The 23,089-nt window shown below is 40.9% G+C and overlaps 1 protein-coding gene across 2 annotated transcripts in view; it reads right to left on the bottom strand.

Moving 5' to 3' along the window:
* Positions 1-23,089, bottom strand: part of prex2 (phosphatidylinositol-3,4,5-trisphosphate-dependent Rac exchange factor 2) — a 99,312-nt gene that overhangs the window by 71,482 nt on the left and 4,741 nt on the right. For both annotated transcript variants that reach the window (XM_085173384.1, XM_085173383.1), the window contains exons 2-7: positions 8,680-8,751; positions 7,649-7,771; positions 6,072-6,176; positions 3,930-4,031; positions 2,958-3,119; positions 207-340 (exon numbers count right to left, since the gene is read on the bottom strand). In XM_085173384.1, the coding sequence (XP_085029510.1) occupies positions 207-340; positions 2,958-3,119; positions 3,930-4,031; positions 6,072-6,176; positions 7,649-7,771; positions 8,680-8,751 (698 nt within the window). The remainder of the gene's footprint in view (positions 1-206; positions 341-2,957; positions 3,120-3,929; positions 4,032-6,071; positions 6,177-7,648; positions 7,772-8,679; positions 8,752-23,089) is intronic.

Genomic DNA, 23,089 nt, shown 5'->3' on the forward strand with positions numbered 1-23,089 from the left:
TCCATCTCTGCCTCCTTAAACGTTTTTCCAACTCCCTCACAAAACAGAACCTAAAATACTTCCCATAGTAAGAGGAAAGGAACGGTGCAGTGAATTATTTATAAAGTCTGTACTTTAAATGTTTTGTAGGAGGACAGACACACAGGAATTAGCACAAATATAATATTTTCATTCTCTTTGGAGAAGAGTAATGAATAAAAAGTCACCTATTTTTCTTCTTGCAGTAAACCAGAAGCTTGTCGAACAAGAAAAAAATCCTCTCTTGTATGTTCCCAGCTGAAATCTTCAGCAGGACACCCTGCATTAGCATCTCCGTGCATGTGTCTGTGATATTTGAACCCTGGAAATGGACAATGGTGCAGGAAAAAAAAACAAAAAAACAGGTGAGTTGTCATTAACATGCATGAGAGACGTGGGAATTTGTGCACAAAGTTCAAGTTTTAATTTTAAACTATAGTAAAGTATATAAACTGTGGCATTTAGCATTCACATATATTGTCTGAACAGGAGGAGGGACTACAGAGCCCAACTTTTTCCTCTTCCCACTCTCAGGGGTCTGTAAAAACACCCCCGCTTCCTCACAGCAGATTGCTGTGGGATTTTAAAAACGCGCAGCCGTTAATAGCCTCTACAGAACAACATCCCGTCCAGTCCAACCATGTGCTGCACTGTCGCGTCTGGTCACCAGATTGGTTGGGGTTCCTGCTGCAAGTGATAAAGTGTGCTGTCTTTTCCCCTTACCTTGCCTGCTCTGGGAATTTATGTACCACGTTTGATCAGCCCTCCAGAGCTAAAAATAACCCCCATGCGCACAGAGGCGGAAAATGTGCTCCAACGGAGACACGGGCGGGCCAAGACCTATCCCAATTTTTTTTCCCCCCTTCTTCTCCTCCCTTCCCTTCTGCTGATCATTTTTCACTTTTCTTCCGCTGCTCTGTTCTTCGCTATCTTTTATTCCTTCCTCCACACTTTTCTTTTTAACTCTCCCACTCTTTCAAGAGCCCATGACCAGATGTTAAACTAATTTGCAGCTTTTCAATGTGTGCGCACCAGACACAGAAAGAGGTCTCGGTCACTTGAAGGGGCCAATGGCAACATCACACCGGTCCAGATTGTAAAGCAGTGTGTCCTTAATGGAAGAACTGACACTTCCTCTTTGTGTTAGACATGCTTTTAGCAGAGCCTCCATCCCATTCACTTAAATTTGCACTTCTTTTGCAGCATTTTTCACTTGTTCTTTATATTAACCGTGCTCCATAGAAAAAGCTTCACACTTCAAACCCTCAATCATCCGTTTCATCCAGAATTCAAGCATCTACTTTCATAGTAAGACAACGACTCATAACAATTGCAAAGCAGGATATGCCATTAATTAAGAGGGGAAAAAATAAAGCATTAAGCTCTGAAGTGGTATTTGCCAATTACCTCGAGAGATGAGAGAATTTTTTAAGCTAAGGAAGCCAAATCAAGCAAACTCTACAACTCAAGTACATTTTAAGCATGCTAATTAAACTAGAGAACAGAATGTGAAATGAAACTTGAAACTACAACCCTCTAGTCTAAAATTAACATATTTTTATAGCGCACAGTGACAAAACACAGACACATGCAACACTAACCAACTGGCAATCACTACCCTGACGAATGCTGGCAGCACACAATCATGGCGACCACTTTGGGCCACAGCCCTGCTTCTCACACGGGAGGTGAACCTGCCAGGATGCCCCGAGGGTAGCCAGCAGTGAAGCGGGTCAGCGCTAACAAGCAATCATCCCAGGAGGAGGAGCAGAAATGGAAAAAAAACAGCGGCTCTCACAATCACTCCTCATCCCACTGAAATACCTCAAAAACACCCACACAGAAAAACAAGATACAACCATCACTCAGTTCTCCCCCCTCCCCACGCCTCTCTTCTCTCCCTCTTAGTTCCATCTCATTTAGAACCGGAGAGCCTGGCGTGCAGCAGTCGCAGGACCGGCTCCAGAATGAGCCGGTCTAATGTTTACAATTAATAAAAAGTACTGAGGGGAAACTGCAAAGTAGCTACAGCCAGGATTATGTTGAACACAAGATGTCACCCCACCCAAAAACTAAGCCTGACTCTGATTACGCTATTCTTAGATTTGTGTGTGTTTGTGTGTCGCTCTGTAAACCTAAAACCTGTATAATGGCCTTACATTGAGGTTTTGGGTTGGATTTAAACTGTATTAATGGATCCACTATTGAAGTTCCTGCCATATATTTTACTGTAAAGCAAAACACTCGCACTAAAAGGCATCCAATAATACAGCAACTCTTTAAAGTTGTGGGTGACCATAGAAAAAGTAGAACAAGTCAGTCAAATGCAAGAAACTCTAAACATTTTAGTCAAAAAGCCTGTTTTCTATTTAGAAACAAATATCTGTTGCTGCCTGAAAAGGCTCTATCAACACTGCAGCATGTCTCTGTGTGCATGTGTGCTGGAAGCCTTAAGGCCCTTTCACATGAAGCCAGGTCAATTACATAAGTATTTTGCCCTCTTTCTGTACAATTACCATCACTTTTTACACTTTTTCCAACTACTACGACCCCTTATTAAGCCTACCTACGGGGGGGAAAAATAACCCTACATACAAAGTGTATGTAGTGCAATCTACCCGATGATAATCTGACTGCTCACCCCAAAGCATGACGGCTTTAACTCAACCATGCAGAAGAAGTATGGCTATTGTGAATAGAAGTCATTGTTCCCGGCGAGTACGCGAAAGCTTAAAAGGCTACACAAGTCAGGCCATGTGGAATTCTTGCTGGCACAGGGCTGAGTAACTTTAAATAAGTCATGACTTTCAGCTTAAGTAGTGAAAGCTCGGCTTAGGACAAAAACAAAACAAAACAAATCCCCAAAACTCTGAAATACAGCAAGACGTTAAGTTAAAGTTAATAAAATAAATCATTAAACATGCTTTACTGAGGCTCACCTCCCAGCCCTCGATATGCGACTGCCATTCCTCCAAAATCTCCAATTTTTCCATCTGTCTCTTGGCCTCATTGATGCTGGAGCACACCTCTTTCATCACCTGCAGAGACTCCTGTACCAGAGCGTAGTCGTTGTGCTTCTTCGGGGTCCTCTTAAGCAGCTCCTACGCATGTACAGATAACACAAAATGTCACATAATTTCACAGAAAAGTATAATTAAAGCGACGCAGTTAGAAGCATAGCTGGCAAATATTGCTCCATCATGAAAAGCACTTCACTTTTCACTCTCTCGTGGTTTTTGAGTTTAGTGGTTTAAACCCTTCTGCTGAAATGCCAATCTCATAATCTGTAGTCTAAACACTGTGTTTTAGCATGTCAGCTACTATTAGTGCACAATTTACACTCTTCTGGATGTATTGGTGTTACTTTACGGCCCTGGCAGCTGAAAGACTTCAAAAACGCAGCGCATCGGATTACCCCCTTATTATCATAACATCTCTGCGCATATGTTGGTGGCTGTTTAGAAAGCGCCTGGGAGCATTAATAGATCATAACAAGATAAATGAATAGGGACAGCTCAGATCACCAACTCAAACAAGCCTTTGAAAATGTATTTCATTTCACTCACGTTTCACATTCAAAAAATGGAAACTTCAAAACTAACAACCTAGAGTGCCAGTGTGAATGAACCTAGTCAAAGTGTCTGAAAGCGCAGCTGGGCTGCGGAGGTGATGATAGGCCTCGTGTTATTCCTGCAATGTGGCTGTGCCAGGGAACTAAAGCAGAGACGTGTCAGAATATGAGGCCAGTGTTTCATTAGCAAGGCAGAGGTTGATGTGAATAGGATGGGACAGCCCTAACTAATGACTAGGTGTGGTTGGACGAAAAGAGGGGAAGAAGTTGCTCTACAGAGGTGGCGCATGGGTGTGGTATCTCTTTAACACATGGTTAGCGTGCACAAGACTATACTCACTCTGAGCAGCAACGGGTACTTGCAAATCCTCTGAATAGGAGCTACCAGATATCCCTCCAGTGGGACCTCTGTGTTTTTTCTGCCTCCCAGCAACATGTAGTTCTGGTGGGATTGAGAGGAGAGGATAACAGAGGAGAGGAGAGTTAAATATGAAACATTGTCAGAGAATTCGTACTAATAATAAAAAAATAATAACATTACCAGTTACGAAGTGCTTTAAAGCTAGTAAAAGGTAAGTATGAATGTTCCAGCATACAGATTCATATATATAGTGTTACATTCATTGCAACATACAACAAATGCAACCAAGTATTTGAGAAAGATTATGAAGAAGCTAACCTATAAAATGAGTTTTCAGCAGTCTGTTCAAGCAGGCTGTTTCAAAGTCTGGATGCTACAACCTCAAAAGTCTCCAGTTTTAAAATAAGAGCGCTGAACAGTTAGCAGGTGTCAAAATACATCGAATGCATACACAAAACTTTATGTGTTAGCATAAATTAGCAAAAAGCTGTGAAAATATTTTCATCTTCAATAAATTAACAAAATGATACAGAACTATTTAACAGCTGGTTATTTCTTTTAAGTGATGTAACTGTTACAAATGTATTTGTGCCATTAGCTAACCATTTCGATGTTTAGCCATGATGTTATCTTGCTATTTCAACTGTTAACCCTCAGAGTTAGCTAACATTTAACTTACAGCTATACTTTTAGCAAAATTATTGACAACTTTTTTATTCCAAATTCAAGCTAGCTGGCTGTACTTCAGCTGTGTTTGTCTGTGACTAGACTTTAGCTAAAACATTTCAACAGTTAGCCATGAATTTAGAAAGCTATTTGAAACACATAGTAACTTTTCTACTCCAATTTGTTCAAGTCCCGTCAATTCTTTCATTTTAATAGGTGAAGTAATCTTTCTAACTACACTTTAGTAATAAGTATTTTCTGGGTTATTTGTAGCCATGTTTTGGAATCACGACACTACCAACACTGCTATCCACAAACTATAAATTTGACTTTTCTCCCTCAGCATGACAATTCATGTGGTAGGTTGCAAATTATGAGGAAATATTCAATCACACCTTTCTCTCACCTGAAATATAGAAGTGGTACTGCTGAATATAAACACTAAACCAGATTTTATTGCTGTCAGCAGGCCAAAGGTTATAGTGGAAGTTATATGGAGTGGATATCCCCATCTTGGTCACTGTAGGGTCTGGGAGATGACCTGAAGTATATAAGCTCATGGCTGACTGGAGCTTGGAGGGTAACACGAGACCCAAACGGCCCTGATGGCAGGCTAGGTTACCAAAGGGTTAAGGCTATAAAGACCACAGCAGATCAGTGTCGGTTAATATCTTTGGCTAAACTGCCTCCTTAGATTAAAGACACCAGTTTTCCATATAGTTGTATATAGTACATGCATGTGCACATTTGTCTCTCACCCTATCAATTACACTTTGAGCAAAGGTCATACACTTCCCCACAGACGTCTCCAATCAATACAAGCAGACCTGCCGTCATACTCTAGTTTTTCTAGGTGTTTAACTCTTTACTGGAAGAAGGCGTAGTCTTTTCATCGTCTCCAAACACAGGGTGTGATGAGATGCTTATAACTGTCACACACAAAAAAGGAGCCAAAATTATTAACAGAGGATAAAACTATGAGTGGGGACCTGTGCATAAACGGAGAAGAAAAATGTGCACATTTTTTGACCTCCCTAAACACAATCCAGCAGTGGGAACGTAGTCAACTTTGTTCTCGCAACACGATGCTCCCCTGTGGAAGTGAAAGTTTTTAAGACCGTCGGAACAGGAAGTGGGAGTCAGCCCACACACAGGGGCAGAGCCACATCAGCTGTCAAACAAACTGGGACACAGAGTAGAGGGTTTTACACTGTCCAGCTGCTATGTGTGGGTGACTGCGTGTTTGTATGCCTAGGAGAGTGTGTAGTGGCCCTTAGAAATCACCTCAGATGCTTTAATTGTTCCAGAAATCATGTTTCTGTTTTACCAACTAAAACAGATTTCTCAGATTTAGGCTTGAACTTACGATTTAATTGTTACTGAACCTAAACACATACATTTTTAAGACTGCTTACAGTTTCTTCAAATACACAAAGGTTCGGAGTCTCTTCTCACCAGTAAACATGTCCTGACATTTCTGATCTTATTGAGCTCCAGCAGCAGCCTCTGGGCCTTCTCGTGGTTCCCGCAGTATTCGTCATAAATCTGAAAACGGCTCCTCTGCAAGAGCCAGAAAAAGTCAAGGTGAAAAAAAAAAAAAAAAAAAAAAAAAAAAAAAAAAAAAAAAGAGGGACGTGTAAGGAGCAGAAATTATAGTCAGAAAGTAACAGAAAGAGGGCAACAAAGTCAAACAGAAAAATGGCAAAGGAGAGGAGGGCATCAGAAAACAAATGAACCCAGACAGGGCAGTAAAGAAGACAGGAAATCTGACTGCAAAATAAAGAAAGATGAGAGAGAGAAAGGGGCAAACTGACTGGAGAGCACATATATATAATTGAGAAGATATAAATTATTCGTCCCACTCATCACCAAATACATAATAGTGATCATATCCTGCCATCTGCCTCGCAGCCATGACCGACAACCTTCCACCAAAGCCATTCATATGACATCCATACTCATGGTCTTTCGCAGCGGGCCCAGACCACACAGCCTCTAAATCACTCACTACAAAGCAGCAAAAATAGTACGCAGTCTTCACCCGTGCTGCTGTGCCGCAGAAGACGAAGCGGGTGATCTGAAGAGACTTAACTGTCAAAACAAGCGGGAGCGTGTACAAAAACAGAACTTTATGATTAACTTTACAGATCGCCAGACTCAAATCGTGTTTTCTAGGAAGACTATTTACGAACACCCAAATTGTTTATGTTCTGGCCTTGCGATGGATTGACTGATTCCAATGCAGTCCCAAAAGGAAAGTCTTCAACCAGCATGAACTAATGTTCAGGCCTGAGTCACAGAGGGAGTTGCACTGCCCAGCTGGCTGGCTTTTTTGCATTTCTGGAGTAGATTCTGTAATTCTTTCATGAAACTTTTATAGCACCAACAAATCACTACAGAGTAGGAAACTCTGAAAAACGCTGCATAATATGTTAGGTGTGTCTAATTTGTTTCATCTCTATGGACACACATGACTGCTCATGACTGAATTATGGTCATGAGTTTTCAGTATATCCCATCTTGCTAATGAGGTCATCACGTCATAAACCTAAATGTACCACTTACACTGCCAGGTCATCTCTCTTGCACCTGTATGAGCAGCAGCTAGATGCGACTGACAAACTCGCCTTATACCCAACAGAAGGACGCTCAGATTTATTAGACTTTGAAGACCGTTATACGCCAGCGTGCCTCAAGGCTTCGCATCAAAGAACTGCGATATACAGTGGGAAAGAGCAGTATATCAGAGCTCTATCAGGCATATCGCACATGTGGGCACTCTCACCGTGAGTAATCCAAGGGAGTTAAATTGACAACACGTGGAGAACATCGGCATAACCGTGTACCGAAGCCCCGACAGAGGGTTTTTTTCCCCCCTTTTTCAGATCACACGCTCCAGTGAACTGAGGAGTATTACGAAGGGAGGTAGCATCAGCGCCACAGAGCTTTAAGAGCTTGGACAAAGCATCGTAATTAAAATGCATTGAGTTGACATTCAATTTGCAGAAGCATGAGTTGCACGAGTTACGTACAAAGTGCAAGAAGCAGCGACCGATTTCATGGTGAGCGTGAGGGTCGGGCTGCAGGAGCTCCTCCACCATGGACAGGAAGTCTTTGTGAACAGCCAGAATCTCCTCAATGTTAGAGAATAAGACCTAAAAGAGAGAGAGAGAGAGAGGGAGAAAGAGAGGCAGAGAGAGAGAATCAATACTTTGGCATATGCTTCCTCTTGTGGTCGGTGGTGCTTTGATGGCCACGGAATAAAAAACGAGGTTTCTTTGTAATGAGTATCTTAGCTTAAGATCTCTTTGATATTTGAATTTCAAACATAATTAGAGATATTTTAAAAGAAAGAAGAAAAAAAAGGAACACAATGTTAAGATCTGTTGTTTGGAAACTTAGCCTTCATGTGGTGTTGACTTCTGCCCTTATTTATGTCATTTTTGTGGCGATATTAAAGAAAAAAACTGTGCTGGATAAGTGAAGCGAGTGAAATGAAACCAAAGCATGAAAACCAGAAGTCTTTCATGGGTGTTCTAAGGCCAGAATAAACTTAGTAGCTAGTGATACCAAGGAAAAAAGGAAAAACATCTGGGCAAATCCGATCGTTGCGTTTTCATTTTGGAGCACTCTCAGCCGCTCGGTGGCATTGCAGCTGTCGGCCTTTGCAGCGATGACCCTTTTCGTTATCTAAAACCCCCGTCAGCGTGTTCCCAAACAAATCAGAACATGAGGGGACACGTTCCAAAACACGGGACATCCAGTAAATATCCAGTGAATGCATGTTTACCTTCAAAAGTAAGCAAGCTCAGAGAAGAAACGCTCCCACTGTGAGAGAGCATCCTTTATTATCCTCCAGCTGGGATAATTTAAAAATAGAATATATTTACAGCTGCTTCCTGGATCGCCCACTACTTCTTCTACAGTCCAGAACTTTATGGAAGTTCAGGTTGAAAGAACCCCCACCCCCCTCCAAAAAAAGCTTAATTGTTAAATGAAACTTCCCAACTGTTCACGGGTAATGCCACTGAGTGCAGTGTCAGAGCGAAAGACTGTTTCTCACCTTCACCGTTTCCTCTGTGACGTTCTTTTCGATTTTGGTGGCCGCGTACTGATTGAGACGATGCAGGAACACCTGAAGCAGAGCAGAAAAGGAAAACAACAGTTAACACTGTGGAAGCGGTCCCACGGTAAATTGCTTTTTGGCATTTGATCTCTTGAACCTTAAACAGGCTGAATAGAAGATAATATTTGAGGTTTTCTGTGTGCAGCTGCAACTCTTCACAGCCACAGTAAATTGGTAACCTTCACAATGGACACCTGATATTGGCGAAATACAATCTTTACACTAAATGGGGGGAGGGAAAAAAAAATTGCAGCTCATGGTATTTCAAAGGCAGCGTTAAGTGGCTTTGGATGTGAATTGTAAAGGCCAACAGTGTGTGAACTGAGATGGATGGAAAGTGCTCTTAACTTTCTTCAGTCTCCGAGGACACCGGTTCCCAGGCTGCTTTGCTGCATAAGCGCCCGACAACCCATTTAATGCTTCAGGGAACTTTCTGAGAATGGCAAATTAAGAAGGTGTGCTTCAAATGTAGTGCTAAAATGGGACTAAAGAGAAATTAGTCATTTTCTGAACTCTGCCTAAGGGAGAGCTTTTAAAGACGAAGACATCCATCAGTGGGTACCGGGTGAGAATCTTTACGTTTACTGCATGTGTGCAGTGCTTGGGATAGGGTTTGGCAGAAAGCGATCCACCTTCAATTTGCTGCATCTTTTTCATTTTGATGGATGCTTGTATACGACTTACGGGAAACTGTGATGAAATCAGAAGCAAGGCTGAAAAATCAAAACTTTTATAAAATATTAAGAAGATGTGAAATTACTGTCAATAGCTAAAAATGTTGCAGTTTTTTTTTCCCAAAACAAAACTTTTTCTTGCTGAAAACCTTAAATAAGAGTTAATTAAGCAGCACTCAAGAAATGTCATTGTTACAAAAATCATGAAACTGTATTCAAGAGTCAAAGAGTTTATTGTCATGTGTGCAAAGAAAAAAAGCATTTCTCTGTACAATGAATTTCTTTCTCTGCTGTCCACACACAGATGCCGGTTAATATGTACAAACAGATAAAATACAAATAGCATGAATAAATAAATGGAGGCAAAAAAAAAAAAAACCCTGAAGTATTAAATAGATTTATGTGCAAAAGAGCTGAGCTTAATATGCTGGTTTGATATGTGAGATGACGTGATGTGCTAAAATTATTATTACTGTTAAAATAGGTCAGCTGTTCAAGAGTCTGATAGCACTTGTTAGGAGGATTTGTAAAACACTACAAAGGGGGGAAAAGGATCTATGTCACTATCAGTATTAAAATCCTATATCAGTCAGGCTCTACTATTACGCCGATTAAACTGTGGTAAGATTCATGAACATGAAGGCAAATTTACAAAGATGAAAGAAAGCTGACGCAAAAACTATTTTTTGAACCAGATCTATTCAAACCACATCCACCGTGACAATATGATGAATTATAACTCAATCAATGGCCTGTCACACCAGTCCGAGCCAATGCGACATGGCAGACAAGAGAGACTGAAGTACAATACAACAGACTGACGCTGACATTTCAGCAGCCCATTCATTGGACAGAAAGCAGCAACAGCAGTTCTGTAAACATCAACGTGATCAAACTCCACACTGATGCGCAGTCACCTCAAGCAACAAAAACCTACATCTGTCTTTGCAGTTAACCCTAACCATGGGCATCCGCATACTGCCCCACCGAGGGCCATAATGCCATCTGTCGCCCACTGCAGCCACACAGCAGGCAGCCTGACCTGAGCAAGCTAACATAATACAACCACAAAGCATGTTAACAGGTTACTTTAATGAGCACACAAGCCAAGAGTTATTCCTTGCCACTGAGATCTAAGTGAGCGCCTGTGACTATAGTAAGCTTATTGAACAGTTTCACTTGATTAATTGTGAACAGATGGAAAGCGGGTGGCGCTAGATTGGTGGTAAAATCTACATTTCAAGCTAATTACAAAGCCAATGTTCTGTTAACCGTTGTAAGAAAACAAGCCGACGTGAAAAAATTACTGAAATCTTTTTAATCACGCAGTACTGACGTCAAGCAGCACTTCAAAAGGAAATGCACAAGCAAATGTACGAATCTAGATTTGTGGTTGGAACGGGGGAAAAAATAAAACGAGCGGGGCCTAAATAATCAGTCTTTTTGTTGTAGGCCAACTTCATGCTGATTACCATTCTGTAGCTGCCTTGCCTCGCAACTCTGCCACTCACTAGCATTAGCATCTGATTAGCAATTCTAATATGTACAAACACTAAGCAGAATCCGCCAGGCATTCGCAAAGGCCCGCCGGGGCTTATAGTGTATGACCTCAGCTGAGCAATTTTCATCAAAACAGTGCTTCCTATCACTAAAGACAGCCTTTATGGAGTATCACTTCTAATAATGAAAGGTCTACTCGACAGGAAATAATCTCTATATCTGCAACTCGCTAATTATCCTGCATATCTGCAGTTAAGAAGAGCTCTGCTGCAGAACGTCAGGAGACACCTCGAGGTGCTTATCAGATAAAAAAAAAAAAAGCATGAGACAAAACACGTGGCACAATGGAAGGCAAGGACTTTAAATCAGATTGGACGGAGATAATACACTGCATGACTTGTCAAATGAAGAAATGTTTTGTTACCATGAAAGGCTTGTGCTAAAAAAAAAAGAAAAGAAAAGAAAAGAAAAGAAAAGAAAAGAAAAGAAAAGAAAAGAAAAGAAAAGAAAAGAAAAAAAACATCAGTCTGAACATCTGAGACATCATGGATGTTATTCCTAGAATTGTGGATGGCTCGGGCTTGATTTGTGGAAACGAACACATCTCTTCCGAACCGACTGCCAAAAGTGCCTTGTTGATGTTGTTAAAGAGACTAGCTCTGGAACAGCTCCACGGACAGTGAATGGGAATTCGACTGGCTGAATATATGGACACAGTAACGGTACCCAGGGTGACCATTGCAACACCTAACAGCATGTATCTAAATCGAGCACTTATGTCATCCAAATCCAGTCTCATTTGGTTCGTGGAGTGTCTCTTCACTGCATCATAGAACAGAGCATCTGTTTTGTGGCTTAAAGCTTTGGTTGTAATATTATTAACAGTTCTTGCCAATATGATAATAATTAGTAGCTTGAAACAAACTGCATTGAAAATTGATTTTATAATCATTTTTGAAGGTCATTTTCTTTAAAACTCAGGTATAATTTAATGTCAGTTAATTAAAACAACAACAACAAAAAACAAAAAACACCTTACTAATCTCCTTCTTATTTGCTATTCTGTCCTTGTGACAAGTGAAATGAATTTTTTTGTTTTCTTGCAGCAGTCCACTGTGTCTGGGCGCTGACCACTGTAGAATCGCAAACAGACTTCAATGGCTGCAGAGCTCAATGGGAGCCGTTCATGGTCAATGTCATGGCTTCTGAGACCAAAGATGTGAAGAAACAAGCATAAAATACTGAACAACAAGTTGTGTTTCTTTTATGGAAGGTCTTTGTGGTTTAAATACTCTCTTCAATCACTACCAGATTTCTAAAAGATACTTTCTCAGAATTTTAGTGAGCAATTTCAATTTTTAATCATCTTTTTTTTCTTCTTCTATGAAAATGAAGGGAAAGAGTGGCCTTCAATACTCTCAAGTATGTTAGAGTATTTACTACTGCTGTCAATGTAACATTTATAGACTAATTTTGAACTCCAACTAAACAAGTTAAGAACTCAAACATAACCACACCCTCAATAAGAGTATTGTAGAGCGTCCGGTTATATTAATGAAAGCTATGCATCTGCTAGATTCTCAGTCTCAACCTGCCAGTACTAAATCCCATTGCCACTTAGTGCTATTTGGCCGGCTGTGTCATTTAATTTCAATATTTAGTATGAAATAATGTCAGATTTCAAAAGCACAAAATGTCATCAATTAAAAAAGAAAAGAAAAAAATCAGTCTGCTCTTTTAGCCATATGTGCAAATCTCCATATAGGGAAAAAAACAAGTCTGTTACATTTGCTGAGATCAGCAGAAGACTTTCAGAGTTTGAGAATTAATATGTGAACATGATTTGGTTTTATAATGTGCTTTATGCCATCATGCGTCACAGGTTCTAACTGTGAATGACGTAGTGAATGATGGTCAGGTTAGTGTTGCTTTTTTCAGGAGTGGGACTGTTCCTCCCTATCAGCACATTAAAGCCGCTCAGTTGCAAAACCATCAAACTGTGGGAGAGAAATATCTTCAGAGGTGCCCTTCATAGCAAGACTTTCTAAATACTGGAGCTACTGTGGTGGATAAAACCTGCACAAGTTTACCTTTGCAGGGAGTTCTGATGTCAAACAATCAGGCAAGTGAATGACAAAAAGTATTTCTAGGATTTATCTGAGTCTCCTGATGCTTTGAATCCAGTTAAAAAAAAGTGGTGCTTGGTGTCTTAATGACAACATAAAAAGGAATAGATCCATCACCCCCCTTCCTACTCATTTTCACCTCTAGTGTTACAGAATCCCGAGGGCTGAGAGTGAAACTCTGTTTCTGACATGATTGTTGATGCAGTGCCAAATCAGAGGAGGTTAAAATAAATAAATAACATGTTAGCAGATAAAGTAAAAGACAGACCTGAGGGTGGGTGTAGTGGTCTTGGTTGGGCTGTGGGGGTTAAAAAAAACCTCTACTCCTGTCTCGCAGACTTCGCTACTTTTACTTGTGCAACAGTGTGTTCAAATCGAATACATGCAATGCACTACAGAGTACATGGATGGTAGACTATGTATACTTAGCAAAGGGTAGGTTGGTTATTGTTCTGGAGGGCTTTGAGACTGAGGTTTTAGCAATCAGTTTTCCCCAGCGATTGCCATCAACCCCCTGCAACCACTCCCAACTGGATGTGGAAAACTTATTTTTTCTTCATACCTGCTGGTTGCAAGATGGCCATGAACTGGTCTCTAAGCCAATGTGACTGGGGCCTTATTCACATGATCCTAGATAATCACCATGATTGGCAAACGCCCCAAAATAGCTGAGAAGTTAATGTCACATGGTTAGTGGTCACATGTGTGTAAAACCTCAATAGAAGTCTATGGGAAAACCACTTTTTGTCTTGACCACTGATAAACACTTTCTTGCTTAGTTTATGGGCTCAGTCACTCATTTTGGGTGATACTGAAAAAAATTAAGTCTGTGTTAATCTTGGTCCTATGTTTTAAAATCTCAGTGGTATGAAGTCAGACCCACCCCTCCTCATCACATCCAGGTTTTTGCAGCCAATGACGACAATGACAATACTCATATTGAGACTTTAAACAGGACTTGAGAAACCAACGGGCAGTGTTGGGACTAACGCGTTATTAAGTAACGCGTTACAGTAACTACGTTATTATTGTGGTAACGAGCACGGTAACTAGTTACTATGCCAAAATCAGGAACGCGTTAGTCGTTACTGGGATTTAGATAGGCTCGTTACTCGTTACTTCGTGTGGTGGCTATCGCGGAACTTCCACAGATTCTGTAACATTAGCAAGTGGTGGAGGCAGCAGGTGGATGAGGGAAAGGGGAGGCAGGAGGAAAAGAGACCCGAGGCGGCCGCCAGTCCAAGTGTGAACTGAACTTCAGGTAAGAAGTTATGACCTGCAGTCTATCTGGGTCAGATGTAAACCAAGTTTAGGTGGAGTTTATTTTCGTTATTCTGACTTTTTCCGTACTGCGTACTAGCTAGCATGACGGAGTTTCTATACAGCTGGGTGGGTGCTATGAAGTTAATGATGTTGAACTTTATTTTGTTCATCAGTTATTAGAGTTGCCAACCGTCCCGTCTGGTATTCAGAGAAAATATTACGCGTTTCTTATTGAGGTGAAAAGGAACAGTTTGTCCCGTAATTCAGCTACAATGAAAAAGACACAAAGCTGGAGTTATTCTGTGTCTTTGCTGCACAGCTGCCTCTTCTTCTTTCATTCTCCCCCTCCCTCTCCCGTTTCTACTTCAATCATGAAAACTGATCAATGATCAGCTGATCAGCTCTCTTGCTTGTTTATCGCCCACTTTGCGCCAGAAAGAGGAAACCAGCCGATGTTGCGTTAAACAACAGCAGCACGTTTAAGCTTGATCAGCTGTTGTTAGAATTTATTTAATATTACTTTCTAGTATCAGCTGATGTTTGCTGGAGCCACAGCTGCAAAAAAGCTGCTGGTCATAATATCGGTTTGGTTATCTGGTGAGAGGGAAACATGAAGATGAAATCAGGAGATGTCCTTACTGAATCATCAGAGCTGAGCAGGTGATGGAGAAACAGGTTTACCTTTTAGGTGACATAAATGAGTTGAAGGGAAGTTATGAACTGTTTCTGAGAGACAAATAACCCCAGGATCCTTTTTTAGGTAGCTGACAGCTGGTAACTGTGCAGGTGCGGGTCTAGCAAAGTTTTGCCAGGGGGGGCAGGTAGGGCATTAACAAGGAGAGGTGGGCACAAAGAAATACTTTTCTTTCTTATTCTCATTTAAAATGTCTAGCTTTTAAAAAATAATTATCTGAATCTTACAACAAAGGATTGATAGATTGATGCATATATACCATCAGAACAGTGAACATCACTGTCACAACAGTGTTCGTTTTCATTCAAAGGCTTTATGATTTTTCCTATAATGGTCAAAATGCCCAGGCCGATTTTTGTCCCAGTCCAGCCCTGTATGCAGCTCATCTGCAGTCTGGTGTTACCTACATCTTCCTATTTAGAAGGCAGAATTTCCGAGTTCTGAGTACAATCAAAGCACCACGACTGCAGTTTTTGTGTTGGATGTAAAAGGCGCACATGACGCTGTGACGTAGGCTAGAATCATGGCAGCAGTCAATGACGGTCCGGGCGTGGGATTTCTCTCGTGGAAATATGCACATTATCTTTTCCTTTCTATTGGTAGGTGGCACAGTGCACTTGTGGAAAGTAAGCAAGCTAGAAGACTGGCAAAGTTGTGGAAGCAACACATTAACAAGAGAATTCTGAGTAAAACCAAAGTTACTTTCCCTAGTAACTAGCTACTTTGAAAGTAACGAGTAACTTGAAGTAACTGAGTTACTTTTGATAGAAGTAACTAGTAATGTAACTAAGTTACTATTTTAAAGTAACTTACCCAACACTGCCAACGGGTGATGTCATGGCAGCTAGGTCCATCTTTTATACCATCGCTAATACTGGCACAGGTTTTTTTCTACTCGTAGATGTAACAGATGTAGCATTGTTTGGTATTTATTTGTGTTAAGCTGTCATCTCAAGTGTATAATTATTCAGCATTAAATGTGTGGTTGGAAGCACTACATAGTTTAAGAAAGTGCATAGTGTACTACATGGAAATGCACCAATAGAAATATATTCAAGCAAAGGTTGCTATTAGGACATACAGTACAATCTTTCCGATCCATGAATTTCCATCAGCAGCATCCAACAAGAAAACTCTTAGAAATTGTGTTCCCTCGGGCCCAGGTATAATCACCTGGATTGTCACTTTGATGGCTGAGGGTGGGGACAGCACATTAAAACCCCATTAAAGTTTTCATTATTCTGCAGAGCAGATGGGTGTGATGAATAGTTCGGTGCAATCGCTGCATGTGGCCCTACATGCTATTAATCAGCAAATGCCTACCATGCTGTGGGCCGCAAAGGCACGGTAATGCAAATCGTTGCTTTGCTCTTGCATACAGTGTTGCTCTTATTTGAGAAGTTATATAATCTGACACTAGGATTAGGAATAAGAAGCTGAAATCAGGTTAAGCAAATAAAAGAACTACCAACTAGACATGAGTGACAGCTCACTCAATATCTGCAGGAGTCGTGCAGCTCAGATTACACCCTGCGTCCTCTGGACTTCAGTGTCATATACAAAAGTAGAACAGCAGACAGGCTAGCCAGAGGACCAAAGTAGTTCAGGACATTTTGTGAATGGATATTATGCAATGCTGTCCCCGCGGCACCTCTCCACCAGACTGGGAAGATACAATCGGCGGAACTAGCCCCTCCCCTTGTTTATGTTTATCTCTTTGTCAATGAAACACATGTATCAAGAAAAGGAGTTTGTCAAAAACGGAGGTCACTTGCTTCCTCAAATAAGTAAGCTAGCAATGACATGACAGGAGGACAATGACAGACATTCTTGCGCTCCAAAATAAAGGATGTGCACATGAACGCTGTATGTGCCGAGCCAGAGCACATGCTCGTGTCAGAGGCTGCAAAGAATGTGAAGTGCATGGTTGTTCGGCATGCCCAGCAGAATGCGGTGGCAGGGTAGGAACCACAGAGAGACGGGGGGAAAAAAAGAGTGCTTAAAAATAACCAAAAAGAAAAAAAGAGTGAGACAATGCAAACAAGCTGCTCTGATTAGAAAAGCTGAAAAACCTATGTAGCTGCTTCGATGGTGCAAAAATGACTTTGAATTGAGTACAAAGCTAGCCTCAAACATCTGTTAATCCATTCAAGTTTGAGCCATTTAAAGAGTGGGCAGGAACACAGGGTGTGTTTGATGTATCAAATGGAAAACAACCATTTTAAGTCCTTGAGGATCAATTGGTGCAACTGCAGAACACAAAGCTCTTCCTAAAATTAAAGTGGTGACGCAGCTTTAATAAACAAAGTAAAAATATTATGTGAAGTAAAACATCTGTCAGCACAACTTGTGCTCTTAACAGTATTACGCTGCTTTTGCTGTAATGTGGGATCTGTTGCTCACTTCTGAAAAAGGTCCAATGGAAGTTCATTGGCAGTGGTTCTTCTGCAGCGCTCCAGAAGAACAAATAGGCCTTTCTATGAGCCTATTAGAGAAACTGGCCCTTTTGTCCATGGACAATTGGCTGGTCTGCTTTGTTGTGGTGACTGATAAACAAACGTACACATAAACATCCTGTGTGCATCCTCCCCCCCCAAAAAAAAAAATAAATAAATTATAGGCACATCTCTATGCACTTGTTATCATTCCATCACAATCTGTGATCTAGGGTGTCTCACCAGCAAATAACAAAGATGAGACAAAAGCCATTCAAAGCTGGAGACAGACACATAAGCATGAAAAAGTCCACTGGAGTGAGTCACTAGACTGTGACGCTTTGCTCATTAACATGGAAGATTAAGATGGAAGGAAAGGCAGGAAGAGGCATTGAAAAAAAAGGAGAGAGCCTCTTTGACCTTCTTTTTAACATATCTCTGTAGGGAGGATATGAGTATATTGTATGTTGCCTTTGCCATTTTTCCCATGCAGAAGAACTGCTTTTGAATTAAAACAGTATTAAGGGCTAAATTCAGAGTAAATCACCTACACACATGTCTATGACACACACAAACACACGTATCCACACACCCCAAATTCCTGGCAAGCAAAAACTGAATTTCCTTCAAATACTGACTAGAGACAAACAGTCTCTGGTGCAGAGATCACACTGGGAGACATCCGAAAAGAGAGAAAAGGCTCTTTGTAGCAATTCCCGCAATAAGCCAGGTCCCTTCCTGGCTTCAACAGGTTCTGATGACACCTCCTAGAGGCATCCTGTGCTTCCCATCTCATTAGTCCTCTTTCCCAAGCTGACTTTTTCTCCTCCACTGGGAATGTATACAGGAAACACACGCTATAAATACATCAGGGAATGTTAATAATTCCAACTTGGAAGCAGCTATTAAAGCTCATCTTTACAACTCAATAAAAGCCTCTGGTTTTAATTTACAGCCGAGTACACAGTGAGAATTCGTTTTACATGATCTTCTGGTAAACAAAAGTACTTTTATCTGTATAATGTGTGTTATTTTGGGAAGCTGTGTGTATAAGAACTGAGAAACAATTAAAATACTGTAATTTGACATTCTCAAATGTCAAATTTTACATTGACATTGTAAAATGCTCAAGCACAGTTTGGTTATGCAGCAGGACAGTGATACAAAACACACCAAAAAGTCCTACTTTGCATGGCTCAAACAAGTAAAACGAAGGTTTTGGAGTGTCTTACTCAAAGTTCGGACTTAAATCTGATTGAGCTGGCATGACCCTAAAATAGGACATTCATGCTCAAAAACATCCAATGTAGCTGAATTATAACAATCATGCAAAAAAGAGTGGGGCAAAATTTCTCAAAAGCAATGTGAAAGACTCTTCACCAATTATTGCAAATGCCTGACTGCCAAGGGTGGCATAACCAGTTATTAGGGTTAGGGAGTAGGGCTGCCACGATTTGTCGACTAGTCAAGATTTTCGTTTTAAGCTTTGTAAGATCCCAAAAGACGCAGGAATAAGTAGTAGGATTTAAGAGTGTAATAACGGACTGAAACAGAAGATGGCAGCATTGCATGTACAAGGATGCCAGCTGCCGTTAAACCCTGAAGAAGAAGAAGCTGTGTCCCAGAATTCATAGCGCGGCCGTGCTCGGTTTCCAACAATGGCGGCAGCTAGTTAGTTTTAATATTACTCTTATTTTTCTTGTTGGGTCACAAAATAAAGTTTAACATATTTTCAGGCGAGAATGTAGCTGTGTAAATCTCAAATATCTGCTCAGTTTATCAAGACACCACATATTTTCAAAAGCGCTCCGACGTTTTCGGAGACGTCTGTTACCCACTAGCTCGATAGCTAGCCGGGGGCAAGGCTCGCTAGAGCCCGTGAGAACACCGGACCCGGCAAATCGTTTTCAAAGCACCGCTGTCTTTCGCTACTCAGGTTAAACATGTAATATAAGTCACTTAGATAACTTAAAAATGTTATTGTTTGGCTTCTTTTTAGTATTTTATTTGTTCCTGAGTAAATCGGTTTGGCTGAGATTAAAGTTATAGTTTTTACACAGCTGAATAAACCTCAAGCAGACAACTGATTATCAGAAGTGTGAGATGCTCGAGAATATGGAAGGAGTTTTTTAAACTTCACCGAAAAAATCTGCAGATTTTATTAAACTTTAATAAACTATCATCTTGTCTTTATTTTTAGTTAGCACATACCTTAAACACTTCAAGCAGATGCATGCTGGTGCAATAAGCTTTACGTTTTACGTTCAATGGATGCATGATCCGATTAGTCGACTAATCGCAAAAATAATCAGTGACTAGTCAACTATCAAAATAATCGTTTGTGGCAGCCCTATTAGGGAGCAATGACTTTTTCATAGCACTGTATGACCCTTTCCTGAAAAAGCCCGGAACAAAGTTCTGGCTTGTGAAAGAAATATATGACCAATAAGCAATGTGCTTTGAGGCATCTCTAAGAACTCCCAATTGTCTGTAAAAGTTAGAAAAATTCTCCACTTTGATGTTATTGCTGGCCTTTCACTGACCCTGGCACCAAGTACATTCATAAACAGCTGGAATAAAGCAATTTATCTAATGAATATGTCTGTGTCCAATGTCTCTGCCTGACTCGGCGAGCTGCTTTCACAATCGACACTCAAGCGAAATGAGCACATGAGCATAAAATGATCCTTGAGGTCATGTCCGCAGAGCTTAATACCTGACAAGTTGTGGGTCTGTTTAATTTCACCCATCGTTGTACTCCAAGTGGTTAGCAAGTTTAACATGTTAGGAAGATTGCGAAATTGGATATTAGGTGGGGAGACTTGCCTCCAGTAGATGAGAGTACGTTTCCAGAGAGCAGGGCTACAATCTCTATGTGCAGTCAAGCAAACCATCACCCACTGATTGCTGGCGATTCCCAGCAGAGGCACACACACAGCACACTGTATTGATCTCCGAGATGACTAAACAGAATTGTCAGCCTCCTAATCTGTGGCGCGCTCCCAAGCATGACTGTCTCACAGCCCGATTGTTCATTTGATTACCATTCAAACCTTCCAAACCATCAGCAGGAGGCCCCCCTGCCACCCATTTCAGCAGCACTGGCAGGAAAAATGAAACCTGCAGCATCAGCCTCTCTCACACATGACAGAACTGGACATTTTGTCAAAGGAGAACTAAACAACTACCCTGCCAGTTTCTCCCCAACTCTCATTCTGCCCAAACACAACTGCTGAGTGTATTCCCACCCAAATAAATCTCCTTCCTGACAGGGTTCAGCTCATCGTTGCTGCTTTTTGGACTGTTAATGACCAGATCAGAAAGCACCACACTAAAAGAACTCCATTATTTATTATTATTGTTAGTAATGTGGTGAAAGTTTTCTTGCCAACAGACAGTACAGATACCAAGACTCTAGCCTTGACTACAAAGGACAGTGTAAAATTAACATGTCTAATATTGGGGCTAATTCATCCTTCATACAAAGTCCAGCAATTTTATATCTTCCAAAAAAAAAAAAAAAAAAAAAAAAAAAAAAAACACAGAAAGGATGTCTGCAGACAGAACTTGTTTAGAAACAGAGGGACACTTGTCTTACAGCAAATCTTATTCAACTGCTTAATTAAATAATTGACGCTAAAGTGGAAATTCCCGTCACGTCTGGCTAACTCTGGTTGTGTACAGAGTCAGAGCCCTGAAGTGCAGGACGGACGGAGACATGAATGACATGGAAAGTGTGAGTTTGAACCACAGAGGAAATATGGAAGCTTGTCTAGACATATTCAGCAAACACTCCATCAAAAAAGAAAAAGACAAAATCGGATTTGAGAGCATAGCAGCAAAGAGCCATAGCGTTTGTGAGATAATTGAAGACATGAAAACACATGGCTGGCAATTACTTTTTTTTTTTAATGGCAATCGTTTAATCCGGCTAATGAGCAACATATGAATATTTTGTTTAGTTTAGAAACGTGCTTTCATTTTTTCCAGTAGTGTTATCCAAAAGGATGGTAATGCTACGGGCAAGTTCACAGCACTGTGTCTACCTTAGTCTCGCCCTTTTGTACTTGTCGCATGCAGGCACCATGTGACAACGCAGCTGGCACAGGTCAAATCACATCCTTCCTTCTCCTCTGCACCCCTCCCCCTGAGCTAAGCCTACTCTATGGATTCAGCACAAAGGTTAATGCAGCCCTGACGCCTATGCAGTTAAGCCTCCTGGTTGCTAAGTGGCCGCGTGTACAGTAGCACAACACTGCTTTCCATGGCCAGTGGAGGCATCGGTGGGGGGATTGTATGTGTGTTTAAGCAGGAAACATGCAGCACAATGTAAAGATGGGAAGGTCCAAGAAGGAAGGAAATCCTGCTTGAAAAATGGCCTGAGGCAAAAAGCAAAAAGTGCTTTCTGCTGTGTTAAAATCTGCTAGTGGGACTTTACACCAGGTCCTTTTGGAGAACCACAGAAACTTTTTCATTTTTGGATCTGCACTAAAAAAAAAAAAAAATCATAATATTTAGGGTCTTTTTGCAGCAGAAGAGAAACTCTGAGTGCCCTTTCCAAACTGTGGTAAGTATATATTGATTGGTCACAACACAGAAAAACAAAAAGAAAATCCAATAAAACAACTGTAAAGGATTAGCTTTTATGGTTAGCCTTTAAAAATGGACCAAGATACACAAGAATGAGCTGAGACTGGAACCCAGGTTTTATGAAGTGCATATTTCCCCTCAGCTTCCAACTACGCATTACAAAGCAAAGTAGAAGAGAACAGGAAGAGACTGAAACAGGATTACAAGACAATAAAAGTCCGCATGCAACCAGTGACATTGCATTCAATTGGGCAGCCATTGCGTCACTTTCGCATTTCCTATTAGCAGTGCAAATTTAACACAGAAAAAAAGGCTTGGGCATATGCGATTCCCCCCATGTAACTCTCAAAACTGTTTGGTGGACTGATGACAGAGAGAAGGGAAGATCACAACTGCAAAGAGACTTATCGAACGATTTGCTAAATCTAGAATGGAAAGGTGAATGCATGACATGCTTGCCAAAGACACTGATGCTACTCAACACAGCACTGCTCAGTAAAGAGAAGGACAAACCTTCCTTAGTGTTTTAATTGATCTAGGACTCGAGGCTCTTGTCTCTCCAAGCTAATCTTGGCTGGCTAAAAGGCAGATTTAGATTTAAGATATGCTGCTTATCATAATATATTATAATAAATATAATGTTTATACCATATATTGTAAAAACAAAATTACAAAAGGCACAAAAAGTGCCAGCTTGCAGTAGTTTACAGCCAATCAGAGAGAGAATCACTTAAATTCATGAAGAGAACCTATGAAATTGTTCAGTAATGTGAGAGGTACATCCTTGCAAACACAGCATAAAATGTAGGCCGCTTGTGTAGTGCCAGCAGCGTTGCAATTAAAATGCAAGTGAGCTGCTCCATCAGTTTGGGGGCCTCACAAAGGGGGACACAAGAGAGAAGCTGCCTGTATTCTTGGAGAGGACAGCCTGACCAAATCCAATTAAAAAGAGTCAAGGAGAACCACGTCTCACCTCTCCCTCGCTTTACTTCTGTCTTCTAGTTAGTCTCTCACAAGCATACGCGTGTGTGTCTGCAAACCTGGATCATAGCTAAATAAAGAAAG

Source organism: Neolamprologus multifasciatus, chromosome 9 (assembly GCF_963576455.1).
Source record: "Neolamprologus multifasciatus chromosome 9, fNeoMul1.2, whole genome shotgun sequence".
Taxonomy (NCBI): Eukaryota; Metazoa; Chordata; class Actinopteri; order Cichliformes; family Cichlidae; genus Neolamprologus; species Neolamprologus multifasciatus.